The following is a 14193-nucleotide window of genomic DNA, read 5'->3' on the forward strand; positions in this document are numbered from 1 at the left end:
AAACTTCCTTATTAGTCAAACCGGATGTAGCATTTAAATTAAAAAAATGAAGCATTACAATCCCTATATGATTTCTTTTACACTTTGTATCATAACACATCAGTTTTATATGATTACATAAATTATCCTGACATATGAAACAAGCAACCAAAATCCAGAAGATAACATGAGCAACACAACATAAATTATTTTATTATAAAGCACCAAAACAGCAAAGTAGGACCTCCACAAAGCACCGTGTCATCAATGTTACATTTGACAGAGAGCATCAATGGAGGAAAAGGTGTGGCTGGAGGCATCTAGCAGGCATCCAGCAGGCCTCTAGCAGGCATCTAGCAGGCATCTAGAGCATGCTCAGCTCAATGAGACGTCCGGCAAACACGCCTAAAGTGCCGATGAGACACACGGCCATGAAGACGCAAAGCAGGATGTGGTCCAAAACCATGGCCACAAACTTCCACTCCTCAGCAGCCTGGAGAAGCAGAAGAAGACACAGTGGTCATACTATATGTGTACATATGAAAACGTGACTGACAAATTGTAGAATATTGTAAATACGTTGTTGGACTCTTCGTCTGATTTCATGGTTTCCGCAATGTACTTGACTCCTTCGATGGCGCTGCGGACGTCAGGGTTTTTGGTGATGGGTGACTGGTAGGGCACGGCAGAGGCCTGGTTGCCGGAGATGTCTGAGATGTCAAAGTCGCCGCCGTAGATGTTCCTCACCGGCTTTTCCTTCCCGGGCCGCTTCATGGTTGAGAAGAACATGATGTTTGGAATGGTCTCGATGAAAAGCTGCCAGGAAAAAAGGCAGAAATGTTCCTAAGTCTCCCAATTGCTGCTGGAAACATGGACATGGTTTAATATTATTTTGTATTATTATTGTAATGTGTAAATTGTAATGGGTAATTATGGTTAACCATATTATATTATCATTGTTGTTATTATACAATGACATGTTACATATTACTTGCCTATAAATTACTGTTTTCTCTATGATATAATGTTTATGATGAAGCTACTGTATATCACCGCTAGATGGCAGTATAACAAAAGGACAAGGTTATGGGTTCTACACAGGCGTAGAATACACAGTGGATCACAGCATATGTGCGATTAAAAATTCACGCAAATTCGAAAAAAGTTTTTTTTTGTTTTCCCAAAAAATACATAATTTACCTTAAGTCTGCAATTGTTTCTTTAATTTTATTTTATTTACTTATTTGTTAACATTTATTGTTATAATTTGTTATCTATGTTTCTTAGTTATTGTTTTAATTGATTTTATAATTTTGTTTTATATTATTTATTTTATATTTATATTATTTTATATTTATATTATTTTATATTTATATTATTTTATATTTATTGGTTATTATTATTATTATTGAATTTTTTTTAGCAATTTAGTAATTTTGAATTTAAAAAGTAAATTTTTAACACATACAATACATTCATAAATATGTGAGGCTACAGGTAAAATACATCATACATGTACAGTAACTGTTGGAAAGACCACAAATATTACACCTTTATGCCTTTGTGCTTCACTAATAGTTTTTTTTCCTCAAGCGTTTTGAGATTTTGTCGGTCCTTGAACACACCATTGGTGCAAAAGTGAAAGTGATCCGTGTGTTGATGGATCATCTTCCATGATCATTAGTGGTAACTCGCTATACATTTAGCGCTTTAAATGTCTTTAATAAGTGTGTGAGGCATAATGTGGGACAATGGCAAGTGAAGAGAGAAGGGGGGAAGGGGGTTCTGGACCGGAATCTCATCTGTATTTGGAGGGGGAGGTGCGAGCCATGTGTCAATATTAGGCATTTTTATGGCCTCAATTACTGGTGGATTTTTGCCATTTTGCTGGGGGTGGGGGTAGGGGGTGTATACAGTATACAGTACTTTGAATATACAGTGTATGTCATATGAAATACTCACCTTGCGCACCCAGTCAGGCATGGTGTGTGTGCTGGGGGAGCGGTGGTGAGTGTTGATGACAATGACGGTGATGATGATGGAGGCAATGACGAACACCATGGTGAAGAGCATGTACTTCCCAATGAGCGGGACGGCGCTGGAGGTGGAGGGGATGAGCTCCACGATGACCAGCAGGAAGACGGTCAGTGAAAGCAGCACAGAGATGCTGAGGGTCATCTTCTCACCTGGGAAAATGCAGAGTTTCATTTGACTCACTATACTCTACATGGCATGCCCTTATGGCATCATGGGAAATAAGGGAATATTCTAAGGCTTCATTGTCAAGCATTCATTCTTTCATTCATTTTCTATCACTTATCCTCACGAGGATCGCGGGGGTATGATGGAGCCTATCCCAGCTGTCTTGGGGCGAGGGGCAGGGTACACCCTGGACTGGTGGCCAGCCAATCACAGGGCACATATAGACAAACAACCATTCACACTCACATTCATACCTATGGACAATTTGGAGTCGGTAATTAACCTAGCATGTTTTTGGAATGTGGGAGGAAACCGGAGTACCCGGAAAAAACCCACGCATGCACGGGGAGAACATGCAAACTCCACACAGATCTTCCCCAGGTCATGCTAACCATTGTGGTACCATGTGGTAATGGTATATATATTTTTATTGTATTAATATTATTCATTAGTATTCATTAAAAAATAATAAATAAAAATAGTATAAAAAAGAATATTAATCTTAATAATATTATTAAACAATAAAAAAACATTTAAAATGTGGAAAAAAATATATAAAATCCAGTGTTTTAAAAACATAATTATTATAAAATAAATGCTAAATGTATTGTGTCAGTTTACTGCATTTAATATGAGTTTTCTTTTGTTGCCAAATCCCATTTAAATGGAATTGTACAATAATTGTATAATTATTAAATTCCTGCTTGGCACCTTGACTTCATTTAATGTAAGTTTTTGGGTAAAACAATAGAAAACCACAAAGATATGGTAATATTAGGCATGTCTGATAATTATTGGCCCAATATCAGTCAATATTTTTCCTGATCAGGAAAGCCAATATTAAAAAATGCTATGTATAACACATACATAGTATGTGTTCAATACCCTACAGGGGATAGGTTAAAAAAAAGCCAAAATCGTACATCACTAGTAATAATCAAATGTATAATAACATCAATGCTGTCAAATTAAAAATAAGAAATATTAACGTTTCAAGATAAAATGCAAAGCATGTGCTTTCCGTGGCTTGGCGGTTATCCCTGGGTGTATTTTGGCAGCAGGAAAGGGGCGATACGAGTGATACATTATACATTAAAGCAAAGACCTGCTTTCAGACATGACAGCACAGAGGGATGCTGGGTAATGAGGCAGACGCGCACAGTGGGACCACAGCCAGATGTGCACACGAGCACGCTTGTTTGTGTAGTTAGTGACACCTCAGGCGCTGAGGACAAGGATGATGCCAGATGATGATATGGACGTAATAATAATAATAATCATAATTCCTTATGTGTGTGTGTAGTTCTGCTTACCAGAGTCTGTAGGCAGATAGAAGACAAGTCCGGTCAGGAAGGAGAAGAGCATGCAAGGGATGATGACGTTGACGATGAAGTAGAGGGGGAGGCGGAGCATGAGGAAGTGGTAGGTGATGTCCAGGTAGGGGGTCTCTGGGCAGCAGGCGTAGTACACCCAGTGCTTCCAGCTGCGGAAGTCCTTCATCACCCACTCCCCGCTCTCCATGAAGTTGCTCAAGTCAGGACGATCGCTATCCTGGGGAGACCATTTTTTTTTTTTTTTTAGAAACTATATTAAGTGAAATAATCATCAAACCCTAAACCGGGGGTCCAAAGCCATTTAATTGGCCTGCCCACTTTCTAAAAATGCAGTGAAACAAGAACAAAAAAAAAACAGCAAAAATGAAAAAAATAGTAGCAATTTTAGAAGAATAAAGACAAAATATTACAAGTGTAAAGTCATTATTTTAAAAGAAAAAATAGCATGAATGCGAAAAATTTAAGGGAAAATTTTAGGTAATTTGGGGAAAAGATATAATATTATGATAATAAAGTCAAAATATTATAAGAATAAAGTATAAATATTAGTAGTAAATATTACCCCAAAAAAATCAACAAGAAGAAAGTTTAAATAATATAAAGACAAAATATTACAAGTGTAAAGTCATGATTTTAAAAGAAAAAAATAGCATGAATGCGAAAAATTTAAGGGAAAATTTTAGGTAATTTGGGGAAAGATATAATATTATGATAATAAAGTCAAAATATTATAAGAATAAAGTATAAATATTAGTAGTAAATATTACCCCCAAAAAATCTACAAGAAGAAAGTTTAAATAATATATTTTTTCAAAGTGTAATAATAATTCCTAATGTTACCAATAACACAAAGCTGATTTGTATTCTATCTATCCATCCATCCATCTATCCATCCATCCATCCATCCATCCATCCATCTATCTATCTATCTATCGAAAAAATTAACCGCTATATGTTCATTCACAAAAAAATTATTAAAAAAAAATGATTTTACTATTATTAAAATAGTATTTTTCTGCAGAAAAACATATCTCATTCACCATAAATTGGTAGTAATTGAGTTAAAGTATATTGTTGGTAAAACGTTAGAAATGTAGAATGTTAGAAAAAAAAATGTTTTATTGGTTTATTTTAATTATTTATTTTTTATTATAAATGTTTAGTTTTAATGTTTTTAAATAATTTTATTCAGTATTTTTATTTGTTTATTTATTTAATTTTTAAAAATAGGATGTTATGATGAAAATACTAGCCCATTAAGGGTGTATCAAACAGGACCTCTGTGTGGCGATTGGGTCTTTAAAGTAGAAATTTAGAAAGGAATTACGGGATTGACGACGACTAAGTTGCCGTCGTAGGTCCAGGTGCCCAGTTTCATGCTGCAGTTCTGCAGGTCGAAGGGGAAGTGCAGCACGATGATCTCGCAGTAGCTCTTGAAGATGGCCGGAGGGTTCCACGTGATCAACCCCGTGTGCTCCAGCAGCACTTTGGTCTCATGCACTATAGCAAAGTCACCATCGGCGCTGCGGGCAAACAAAAACCATAACTTATGTCAAGCTTAACCTGAAAGGACGTGCTAAGCATTGTTGCGTGCTAAGTCGACTTAAGTGTGCCGTGTAGAACATCAAATCAGGTGTACTTGTTGTAGAGCACCAGGTCGGGTCGCCAGATGTCCGTGGAAGGAATTCGGATCTTTCTGATGCCGCCATAATCTTCCGGGTTCCAGTGCAAGTTCACGTCTTTCCATTGCTGGAAGAAAACGCAACCGGACAAACTATACACAGGAACTCAACAATGAAAGGGACAAAAAAAAAAACAACAACCTTCTCTTGATTGGACACATTGGTCTTCAAAGTGCGTCCGGGGACCATTTGTGGCCCATAACACGTTGTCAAAATATAATTTATCAAGAAATCTTAAAAAAAGGTGACTATAGGGGTGTTATATTATGTATAGAGGGCTCTAATTGTAATAATTGTATTTAAAATGTTGTAAACTAAGGGCTGCACGGTGGTCGAGTGGTTAGCGCAGATCTCACAACTAGGAGACCAGGGTTCAATTCCACCCTCGGCCATCTCTGTGTGGAGTTAGCATTCCAAAAACATGCTAGGTTAATTAGCGACTCCAAATTGTCCATAGGTATGAATGTGAGTGTGAATGGTTGTTTGTCTATATGTGCCCTGTGATTGGCTGGCGACCAGTCCAGGGTGTACCCCGCCCGAAGACAGCTGGGATAGGCTCGAGCACCCCCGCGACCCTCGTGAGGATAAGCGGTAGAAAATGAATGAATGAATGAATGTTTTAAACTAAGGGCTGCACGGCGGTCGAGTGGTTAGTGCAGACCTCACAGCTAGGAGACCAGGGTTCAATTCCACCCTCGGCCATGTCTGTGTGGAGTTTGCATGTTCTCCCCGTGCATGCGTGGGTTTACTCCGGTTTCCTCCCACATTCCAAAAACATGCTAGGTTAATTAGCGACTCCAAATTGTCCATAGGTATGAATGTGAGTGTGAATGGTTGTTTGTCTATATGTGCCCTGTGATTGGCTGGCCACCAGTCCAGGGTGTACACCGCCTCTTGCCCGAAGACAGCTGGGATAGGCTCCAGCACCCTCCACAACCCTCGTGAGGATAAGCAGTAGAAAATGAATGAATGAATGTTGTAAACTACAAAATAATCCATTTATAAATGAGGAATCGAACATGGCAGAAATTGATCCAACCTGTTTGAGGCGAACGTTGCTGCTGACAATCTGGTTGACTTCATCCTGTGAAGGCGGAGCAACTTCAGACAACAACAACATCAGTGGATGCTTTTTTTCGGGACGGGACACCCTACCACGCTGATGAGCTGGATGAGCTGCAGGCCCACGGTGACAACCACCGGGTCGCTGAAGTGACTGACGGGCCGAACCACCTTATTGTAACCGGTGAAGAGAGTTTTGACCAGGCGGGTTTCATCATTGGAAGCCCAGGCGGCAGCTCCAAAAACAAGAGAGAACACATATGGGCTAGCTTGAGGAGGAATTAGCAGCAGACATCTTTAAACACTTTTATGGGGGGGCGGGGGGTGTTGCTTTGTCGTTGTGCTGGAAAGTGATTAGGTTGCCTTATGAATGTGATGAAAATAGACGTGACAAATACCAGACAGGAGCTTGGACGCAGCGTGAGGATCACTTGTGCGCATGCTTGTGTTGTGTTCAGGTGTCTATTTAAACACAAATATTAAATCACATCCCATAATATGGTATGCGTTGTGTATGTTGTGTTATACATAACATAAAAATGGTTATTAGTGTCTGTGTTTAGCATGACCCATGAACAATGGGGAATTGGTTGCTAAGTCCCGCTCTGACCCTGCTCCCAGCAGTCATGTTTTTCAACCAACCTTTCTGAAATTTCTTTTTTTTATATTAATAATATTATATATTATTATATATTATTAATTGATATATTATTATAACATTAACATATTATTATAACATTTTATATTTCTTATATTTCTTTTCAATAATAAATTTTAAATGCTGAAATTTCTTTTTTTTATATCTATAATATTATATATTATTAATTAATATATTATTATAATATTAACATAGTATTATAGCATTTATATTAATATTTTTAATATTTATTTTTAATAATAATTTTAAATGCTGACATTTCTTTTTTAATATTATATATTATTAATTAATATATTATTATAATATTAACATATTATTATATTTTATATTAGTAGTTTTAATATTTATTTTTAATAATAATTTTTAAATGCTGAAATTTCTTTTTTAATATTAATAATATTATATATTATTAATTAATATATTATTATAATATTAACATATTATTATAATATTTTATATTCATAGTTTCTTTTTAATAAGTTTTAATATTTTTTTTATTTTTTTAATAAACTGAATAAATAACTTAAATAATTAAAAACTTCATAAAATAAAAAAAATGTAAATGCAATATTTATACATTTTTAAATAAACATTTATGCTGTTTATTTTACCGGTTAAAGTGTGAAATATAATCAAATAAATACAATGTATGCTACACATATTTGTCCTGTATTCACTTGGATATTACAATTATTACCAACGTATTGTGAATGAGATGTCATTTTCAATGGGAAAAAAATACACCAAATATCTTCAAATTTGCCATGCCTGAATCTCCCCCAAAATGCAAAAATTTATAAAAGTAATTACATTAAAATATTATATTAGAATATTACATTATTAATGATCTAAAAATAGATATACAAATTTCCATGACCATGAATGCTAAATAGCAAATATGCAAGGCTCTACTGTACTAAAAAAAATGCTGACCAATCACAGCTCTGTGTTTGGGGTTTTTTCCGGAGCTGCATGTTAAATCTCCGCCGTGGGGGTTTGAGGGGGAGGAGCGAGCCGGCATTGCTTAAGTTGGCGGCGTGATGCGCTAGCACAATTCAGCCTTTAACTGACACAAACGAATGCATATGTCATGCGTAAAAAAAACGAGTTGCTTTATGTATGAGAAAGTGCTGGATTAGTGGAGTAATTATTGTAATAATGGGGGCAAGGAAAAGATGTTAATTGTGATTATTTTAGCGAAAGTCGGGGTGGGGGAGGAGGAGTCTCCTTTCATTTGTCAGCTGGCCTTGAAAGCAAGCAAGGTCATCTGGCAGAGAGTCGTCGGAATGATTGAATCCGGCAAACTATGTGTATTTGTTGAAGGTAGTGGTAATTACCAGGGAAATAAATGGAAGAGTCCACGTGCCCTTGTCAATCAAAGTGAACGAGTGCCCAAAACGCAACAGCAACAATGCTCATTAGTTTTAATGTGGGTCAGGTAATAGCCTCCTGGCAACATTATTAGTAAAAAAAAAAAAAAGCTAAATGCAAATGCTAAACGTGACTTTAAATAGTGCACAAACATCCCATTCACTTCTTACCTGTCAGAAAAGCGAGGTATAAAATGGGCGATAACACATTCATGGTTGTTAACCAATCAAATCATCCAAAAGCCAAGACCCAGCTTCAGCACGCTGCCTTTTCACCACCGGAGAATTGCAAATGGTTGACCTTCCTAAAATATTCTTTCAGCACCGGCAAATGAGCGAGTACACGCTGGCGCCTGCCTGCCTGCGTTCGAGATCGCTATTGGCAGCGACGGTGTTGTTATTGTCCCACAGCGGATGTCAGAAAAGGCTGCCAACGCTCGTCACTCGAGAGGGACACATTCTATGTCACGCCTTAGAAGATCAACATGCCACAGTAATCCGCCACGAAAATACACCGCCACAACTCCGCTGCTGCCCCGCACACAACTACTCGACGCAACAAATGAATCCACTCAACTCCAGTTTGTCGGTCCTTAGTCGCTACACATCAGCTTTTTATTGGCATGCGGCACACTCTGAAAATATTATTCAACTATAAAACAACAACAACAACAGTAAAAATGGGAAAATCAGCAGATTTTCATTTAATTTCATTTTCTACCGCTTTTCGCAGGGGTTGCTGGAGCCTATCCTAGCCGTCTTCGGGCGAAAAGGCGGGGTACACCCTGGACTGGTGGCCAGCCAATCACAGAGCACATATAGACAAACAACCATTCACACTCACATTCATACCTATGGACAATTTGGAGTCGCCAATTAACCTAGAGGGTGGAATTGAACTCGGGTCTCCTAGCTGTGAGGCCTGCGTGCCGTGCAGCCCTAGTCCATCCACATATTTATTAATACAACAGCTAATTAGGTGCAGTATAGTTGTCTCCTATTTATCTTACCTTCTAAATACCATTATTAGAGACCTCAAGACATTAAATAACATCCCCACAGTAATTGTTACACTAATATTGCCCAATATAATAGACATAATAAAAAGAAATGAGAATATATTCATTCATTCATTTTCTACCGCTTTTTCCTCACGAGGGTCACAGGGTTGCTGGAGCCTATCCCAGCTGTCTTCGGGCGAGAGGCGGGGTACACCCTGGACTGGTGGCCAGCCAATCACAGGGCACATATAGACAAACAACCATTCACACTCACATTCATACCTATGGACAATTTGGAGTCGCCAATTAACCTAGCATGTTTTTGGAATGTGGGAGGAAACCGGAATACCCGGAAAAAACCCACGCATGCACGGGGAGAACATGCAAACTCCACACAGAGATGGCCGAGGGTGGAATTGAACCCTGGTCTCCTAGCTGTGAGGTCTGTGCGCTAACCCCCCGCCACCATGCCGCCCTAAAGTCAAAATATAACAAGAAAAAGTCTCAATTTGACAAGAAATGTCATAACATTATGAGGAAAAAATCATTTACTTTAGTAGCATAAAGTTGAAATATTAAAGGAAGATGATATTCTTTTAGTCATAATGTTATGAAAAAAAAAATGTACTTATATCGGTTGCGGAAAAAAACTTAAAATGTAGGAGTAAAATTGCCTGTATCTGCTGTGAGGCTACTGTACAACACTATGAAGTATTTACAATTTTCACAACCTAATGTGTGTGTGCACGCGTTTGCTAGCGCTAAAAATTGCCTTCAGTGCGTACCCTCCTATGCGCTACATAGCAATATAACTTTTCACTTCCTGGTTGCTGCGGAGCATGTATTTCTATGGGACAGAAGCAGTCCGAGTTCTTATAAAACGCACTTCTACCACGTTGTTGACGTTTTTTTTTTTTGGCTTAAATCTGTACCAAACACAATCTCTGTTATTGTGCGGTTCCATCATCACCTCTTAAAATACATACAAATGTGTCTTTGGTAGCAAATGAGTTAACAACAATTCGATTTGCATGATGATTTCTGGTTGCCGATACAATTCAAGGACGTTATTGATCCATTTAGAAAGATACGATCCCAAACAATTCAGTAACAGTAAATAAATAAATAAATACAAATATATCATAAGTAAATAAATAAAAAAATAAAAGTAAAGGTTCCCAATGTTTATTTTTAAGGGGAATCATGTTATTTTGTTATTGATTCCTTCCAAAAGGTCGGAATGTGAGAATTTGTCCCAGAGGAAATAATGTAAATCCAATGAATCTATTCCAGACATGTAAAATATTACCAGAATCATTATTATTTTTTTTCCCATCAGGGGTGGCCGCAGTGAAAAACATCCCCCGCTGAGCCCAACAGTGGGATCTCATAAACAGGCAGCACAAGTCGGGCAGTGATAGAAAACATCCATATTTATAATAGAAGACGGGTGTTTATCGAACAATATGTTTTGGACTGCGTGCATTATGCTGAGCGGTTAAGAGGGCAGCACCGTTACAGAAGGGTCACAGGCTCAATTCCCCCAACTGACCAAATGATAAAGGAGGACATGAGCGGCGCCCCCTCCCCCCTACAATTACATCCCATCCCCATTCACAGCTGAGGTGATGAATGGCAAAAAAAAAGCACCAATACTGACCAAAATTGGTATAAGTATAAATATAAAAATATAGTATCAATATAAAAAAGCCACAAAAAATACTTAGTATCGAAATAAGCAAAAAAATGGCAAAAAAAAAATTTGCATTAAAAAAAGTAATATGGCAACAAAATAATTGGTATTGATGTTCACCTCACTGCAGGCTTGACTATGGTGTGTTCAAGGACTGCCAAAAAAATCTCAACACTTGGGAAAAAATATGATCATAAACATGTCAAAATTTTTTCATGTATGCTGTCCATTTTGCCTCTATTATCAGGTACTGGTCATACTGGTATTATACTGCATTTATGACGGCAGTGTGATGGGTACATACTGGTGTTATACTGCATTTACGGTGGCAGTGTGATGGGTACATACTGGTGTTATACTGCATTTACGGTGGCAGTGTGATGGGTACATACTGGTGTTGTACTGCATTTACGGTGGCAGTGTGATGGGTACATACTGGTGTTGTACTGCATTTACGGTGGTAATATGATGGGTACATACTGGTGTTATACTGCATTTACGGTGGCAGTGTGATGGGTACATACTGGTGTTATACTGCATTTACGGTGGTAATATGATGGATGCATACTGGTGTTATACTGCATTTACGGTGGTGGCAGTGTGATGGGTACATACTGGTGTTATACTGCATTTACGGTGGTAATATGATGGGTACATACTAGTGTTATACTGCATTTAGGACGGCAGTGTGATGGGTACATACTGGTGTTATACTGCATTTACGGTGGCAGTGTGATGGGTACATACTGGTGTTATACTGCATTTACGGTGGCAGTGTGATGGTACATACTGGTGTTGTACTGCATTTACGATGGTGGCAGTGTGATGGGTACATACTAGTGTTATACTGCATTTACGATGGTGGCAGTGTGATGGGTACATACTGGTGTTATACTGCATTTACGGTGGTAATATGATGGGTACATACTGGTGTTGTACTGCATTTACAGTGGCAGTATGATGGGTACATACTGGTGTTATACTGCATTTACGGTGGCAGTGTGATGGGTACATACTAGTGTTATACTGCATTTACGATGGTGGCAGTGTGATGGGTACATACTAGTGTTATACTGCATTTACGATGGTGGCAGTGTGATGGTACATACTGGTGTTATACTGCGTGTTATACTGCATTTACGGTGGTGGCGGTGTGATGGGTCAGCCAAGTCAATATCCTCACATCCACCAAACGTTCAATCACCCGCTCGCTCAAGCACATGCCTCATTCATCTCACTTAGGGGTAAATGACTATTTTGGCAACATGTGAATGAAGAGAGATTTGCCCCGCCCCTCCCCCATCCCTTCCAAATATACACCACCTATAAGCTGACAGCGACTCATCCTCATGTAAACATAGTTTTTTTTTTTTTGCAACGACTCAATAGTATGATATGAAATATTTGTGTAAAACAGACAACATAAGATCAGCCCCAGGATGGGAATAAACATGGAAAATATATTCAGCTTCCCACAAAGGTCAGTTATCTCATGGATCACAGCTCTCCAAATGAGTTCTCATTAATGAGAAAGGCATAGACAATACGTGGCCTAGCATGAGCTTATCTCGGCATCTGACACGAGACATGAGAAGCTTGGTAGCGGCTATTCAGGCCGCGGCGTAGATGACGGCGTATGATAGATTTGGGGGGGGGGGCGAAACGCTTGGATGAAAATCCAATTTTTCCGCCAGACAACCGCCAAGAGACGAGAGGGAATTTGGCTCACATTAAGCGAAGGCGACGCCTCCCCAACAGCCCGTTGATTGCATGTCAAGCATCGACTGCTTTGTGGGAGTGAAAAATAAAAAGCAGCGAAAACAACAATGAGAGTTATTACCCACGGGCATATCGGTTTTGTGGTATCAAATCTCTTTAAGTTGTAGTCGTAGAAAATTATGATTTTTGAAGAGGAAATATTTTGGTATTTTTGCCTTCAAATAAAGTAGTGTCATGTGGTTTGACTGATACACAAAAAAATACACATTCAACTTGTTAAATGTGTTCTATTAGGAAGGAAATACCAAAATATGAATCGTAAAAATATTGATATTTCAGAAAACAAAAAGTAATACTGATTAACAAAAGAATCCAAAGGAGTAATCAATATTGGTATTGAAAAAAAGCAGTATTAGCAATCAGTATCTGTATCAATATATATTTTTAAAAGCCAAAAAAGTAACCGATATTACTAGAAACAAAACTGGTCAATAATTGAGTATACAATAATGAGTAATTGATAACAGTTTAATTGAAAAACAATTTAAAAAATAATTATGAAGTATTTTTTAGGTATATTAAAATGAATTGGTATAAAAAAAAGAATTCAAAATAATCATCGGTATTGTTCTAGAAAAATGGCAAAAAATTATCTGTGTTGGTATTAAAAAAGCCCCAAAATTTGCAAGGTATTGACATTTATAAAAATGCTAAAAAAAAAATCTATATTTTTAAAAAAGAACAAAAAAGTAATTGTTATTCAATGAAAGGCAACCAAGTAATTTATATAGGTAATAAACTGTGCCTCTGACAAAGTGCATCCAACAATGAGTGCTCCTCCTCGGGCACGCGAGGTTGGAGGCCACGCCCACTCGGCCGGCTTCTCCTGAGCTACACCTTACCAGCAGTGTGACAAGACGATTAATTTATTATCAACTCCTATACAGACTAATGTAGAAAGTGTAGAAGCTGTTCGCAGTAGTTAGGAAGTACTTTGGGCGTGTGACCAATCACATGGGGTGGGGTGAATAAATTAAAATAGACTTTCTTTTGGCGGGGAGCACAAATCAAAGGAAATACAGCTGGAATAGGTGCAGATTCTGGAAGATCAAGAACGTTTTCTGCGCTGGTTATTGTGTGTAGCTGCTCCACAGGAGTCCACCATTCAATACAAAGGGTTGAAAAATTAGCATAATGGTCCTCTTTAAAAAAGGAAAAAAAAAGTTATTAGCCATCACTGAAAGGAATATGACACAATAAATATGTCAGCAATGTGTATGTTTGTTATGTGTAAGCATTGTGTGTCTGAAACGTGCTAAACACACACACACGCACACACACACACGCACACACACACTTTATATAGTAATTAATGAAGAATCTACGCGTGCATGTGCTGATGTTGACTTTGGTTTTGGTTTCACATTGAATTACTGTGACTGACATGTTGATAGAAGACTTCAGGCACAATTGCATGAAGTGATGCTTTCAGG

The 14193-nt window shown here is 37.9% G+C and overlaps 1 protein-coding gene across 1 annotated transcript; it reads right to left on the reverse strand.

Annotated features, from left to right (window-relative positions):
- Positions 1–153: 153 nt before the first annotated feature.
- On the reverse strand, positions 154–10852 carry LOC131135411 (acetylcholine receptor subunit alpha). The gene is made up of 9 exons (XM_058081209.1): positions 8459–10852; positions 6353–6495; positions 6237–6281; positions 5155–5264; positions 4843–5038; positions 3495–3732; positions 1942–2165; positions 559–795; positions 154–472 (listed from the first exon to the last, which is right to left on the reverse strand). The coding sequence occupies exons 1-9, from the start codon at positions 8499–8501 to the stop codon at positions 344–346; spliced, it is 1365 nt and encodes a 454-aa protein (XP_057937192.1). The 5' UTR covers positions 8502–10852; the 3' UTR covers positions 154–343.
- Positions 10853–14193: the final 3341 nt, after the last annotated feature.

Source organism: Doryrhamphus excisus, chromosome 9, assembly GCF_030265055.1.
Source record: "Doryrhamphus excisus isolate RoL2022-K1 chromosome 9, RoL_Dexc_1.0, whole genome shotgun sequence".
NCBI classification, from domain to species: Eukaryota; Metazoa; Chordata; class Actinopteri; order Syngnathiformes; family Syngnathidae; genus Doryrhamphus; species Doryrhamphus excisus.

Bases quoted from the DNA above. Each gene is read 5' to 3' on its own strand.
- LOC131135411 (XM_058081209.1), bottom strand. From the start codon at position 8,501: ATGAATGTGTTATCGCCCATTTTATACCTCGCTTTTCTGACAG. The intron at 3,733-4,842 runs GTAATTCCTTTC...TGGTCTCCCCAG, and splicing joins ACTTAGTCGTCGTCAATCCC to GATAGCGATCGTCCTGACTT. The intron at 2,166-3,494 runs GTAAGCAGAACT...GCATTTTCCCAG, and splicing joins CTATCTGCCTACAGACTCTG to GTGAGAAGATGACCCTCAGC.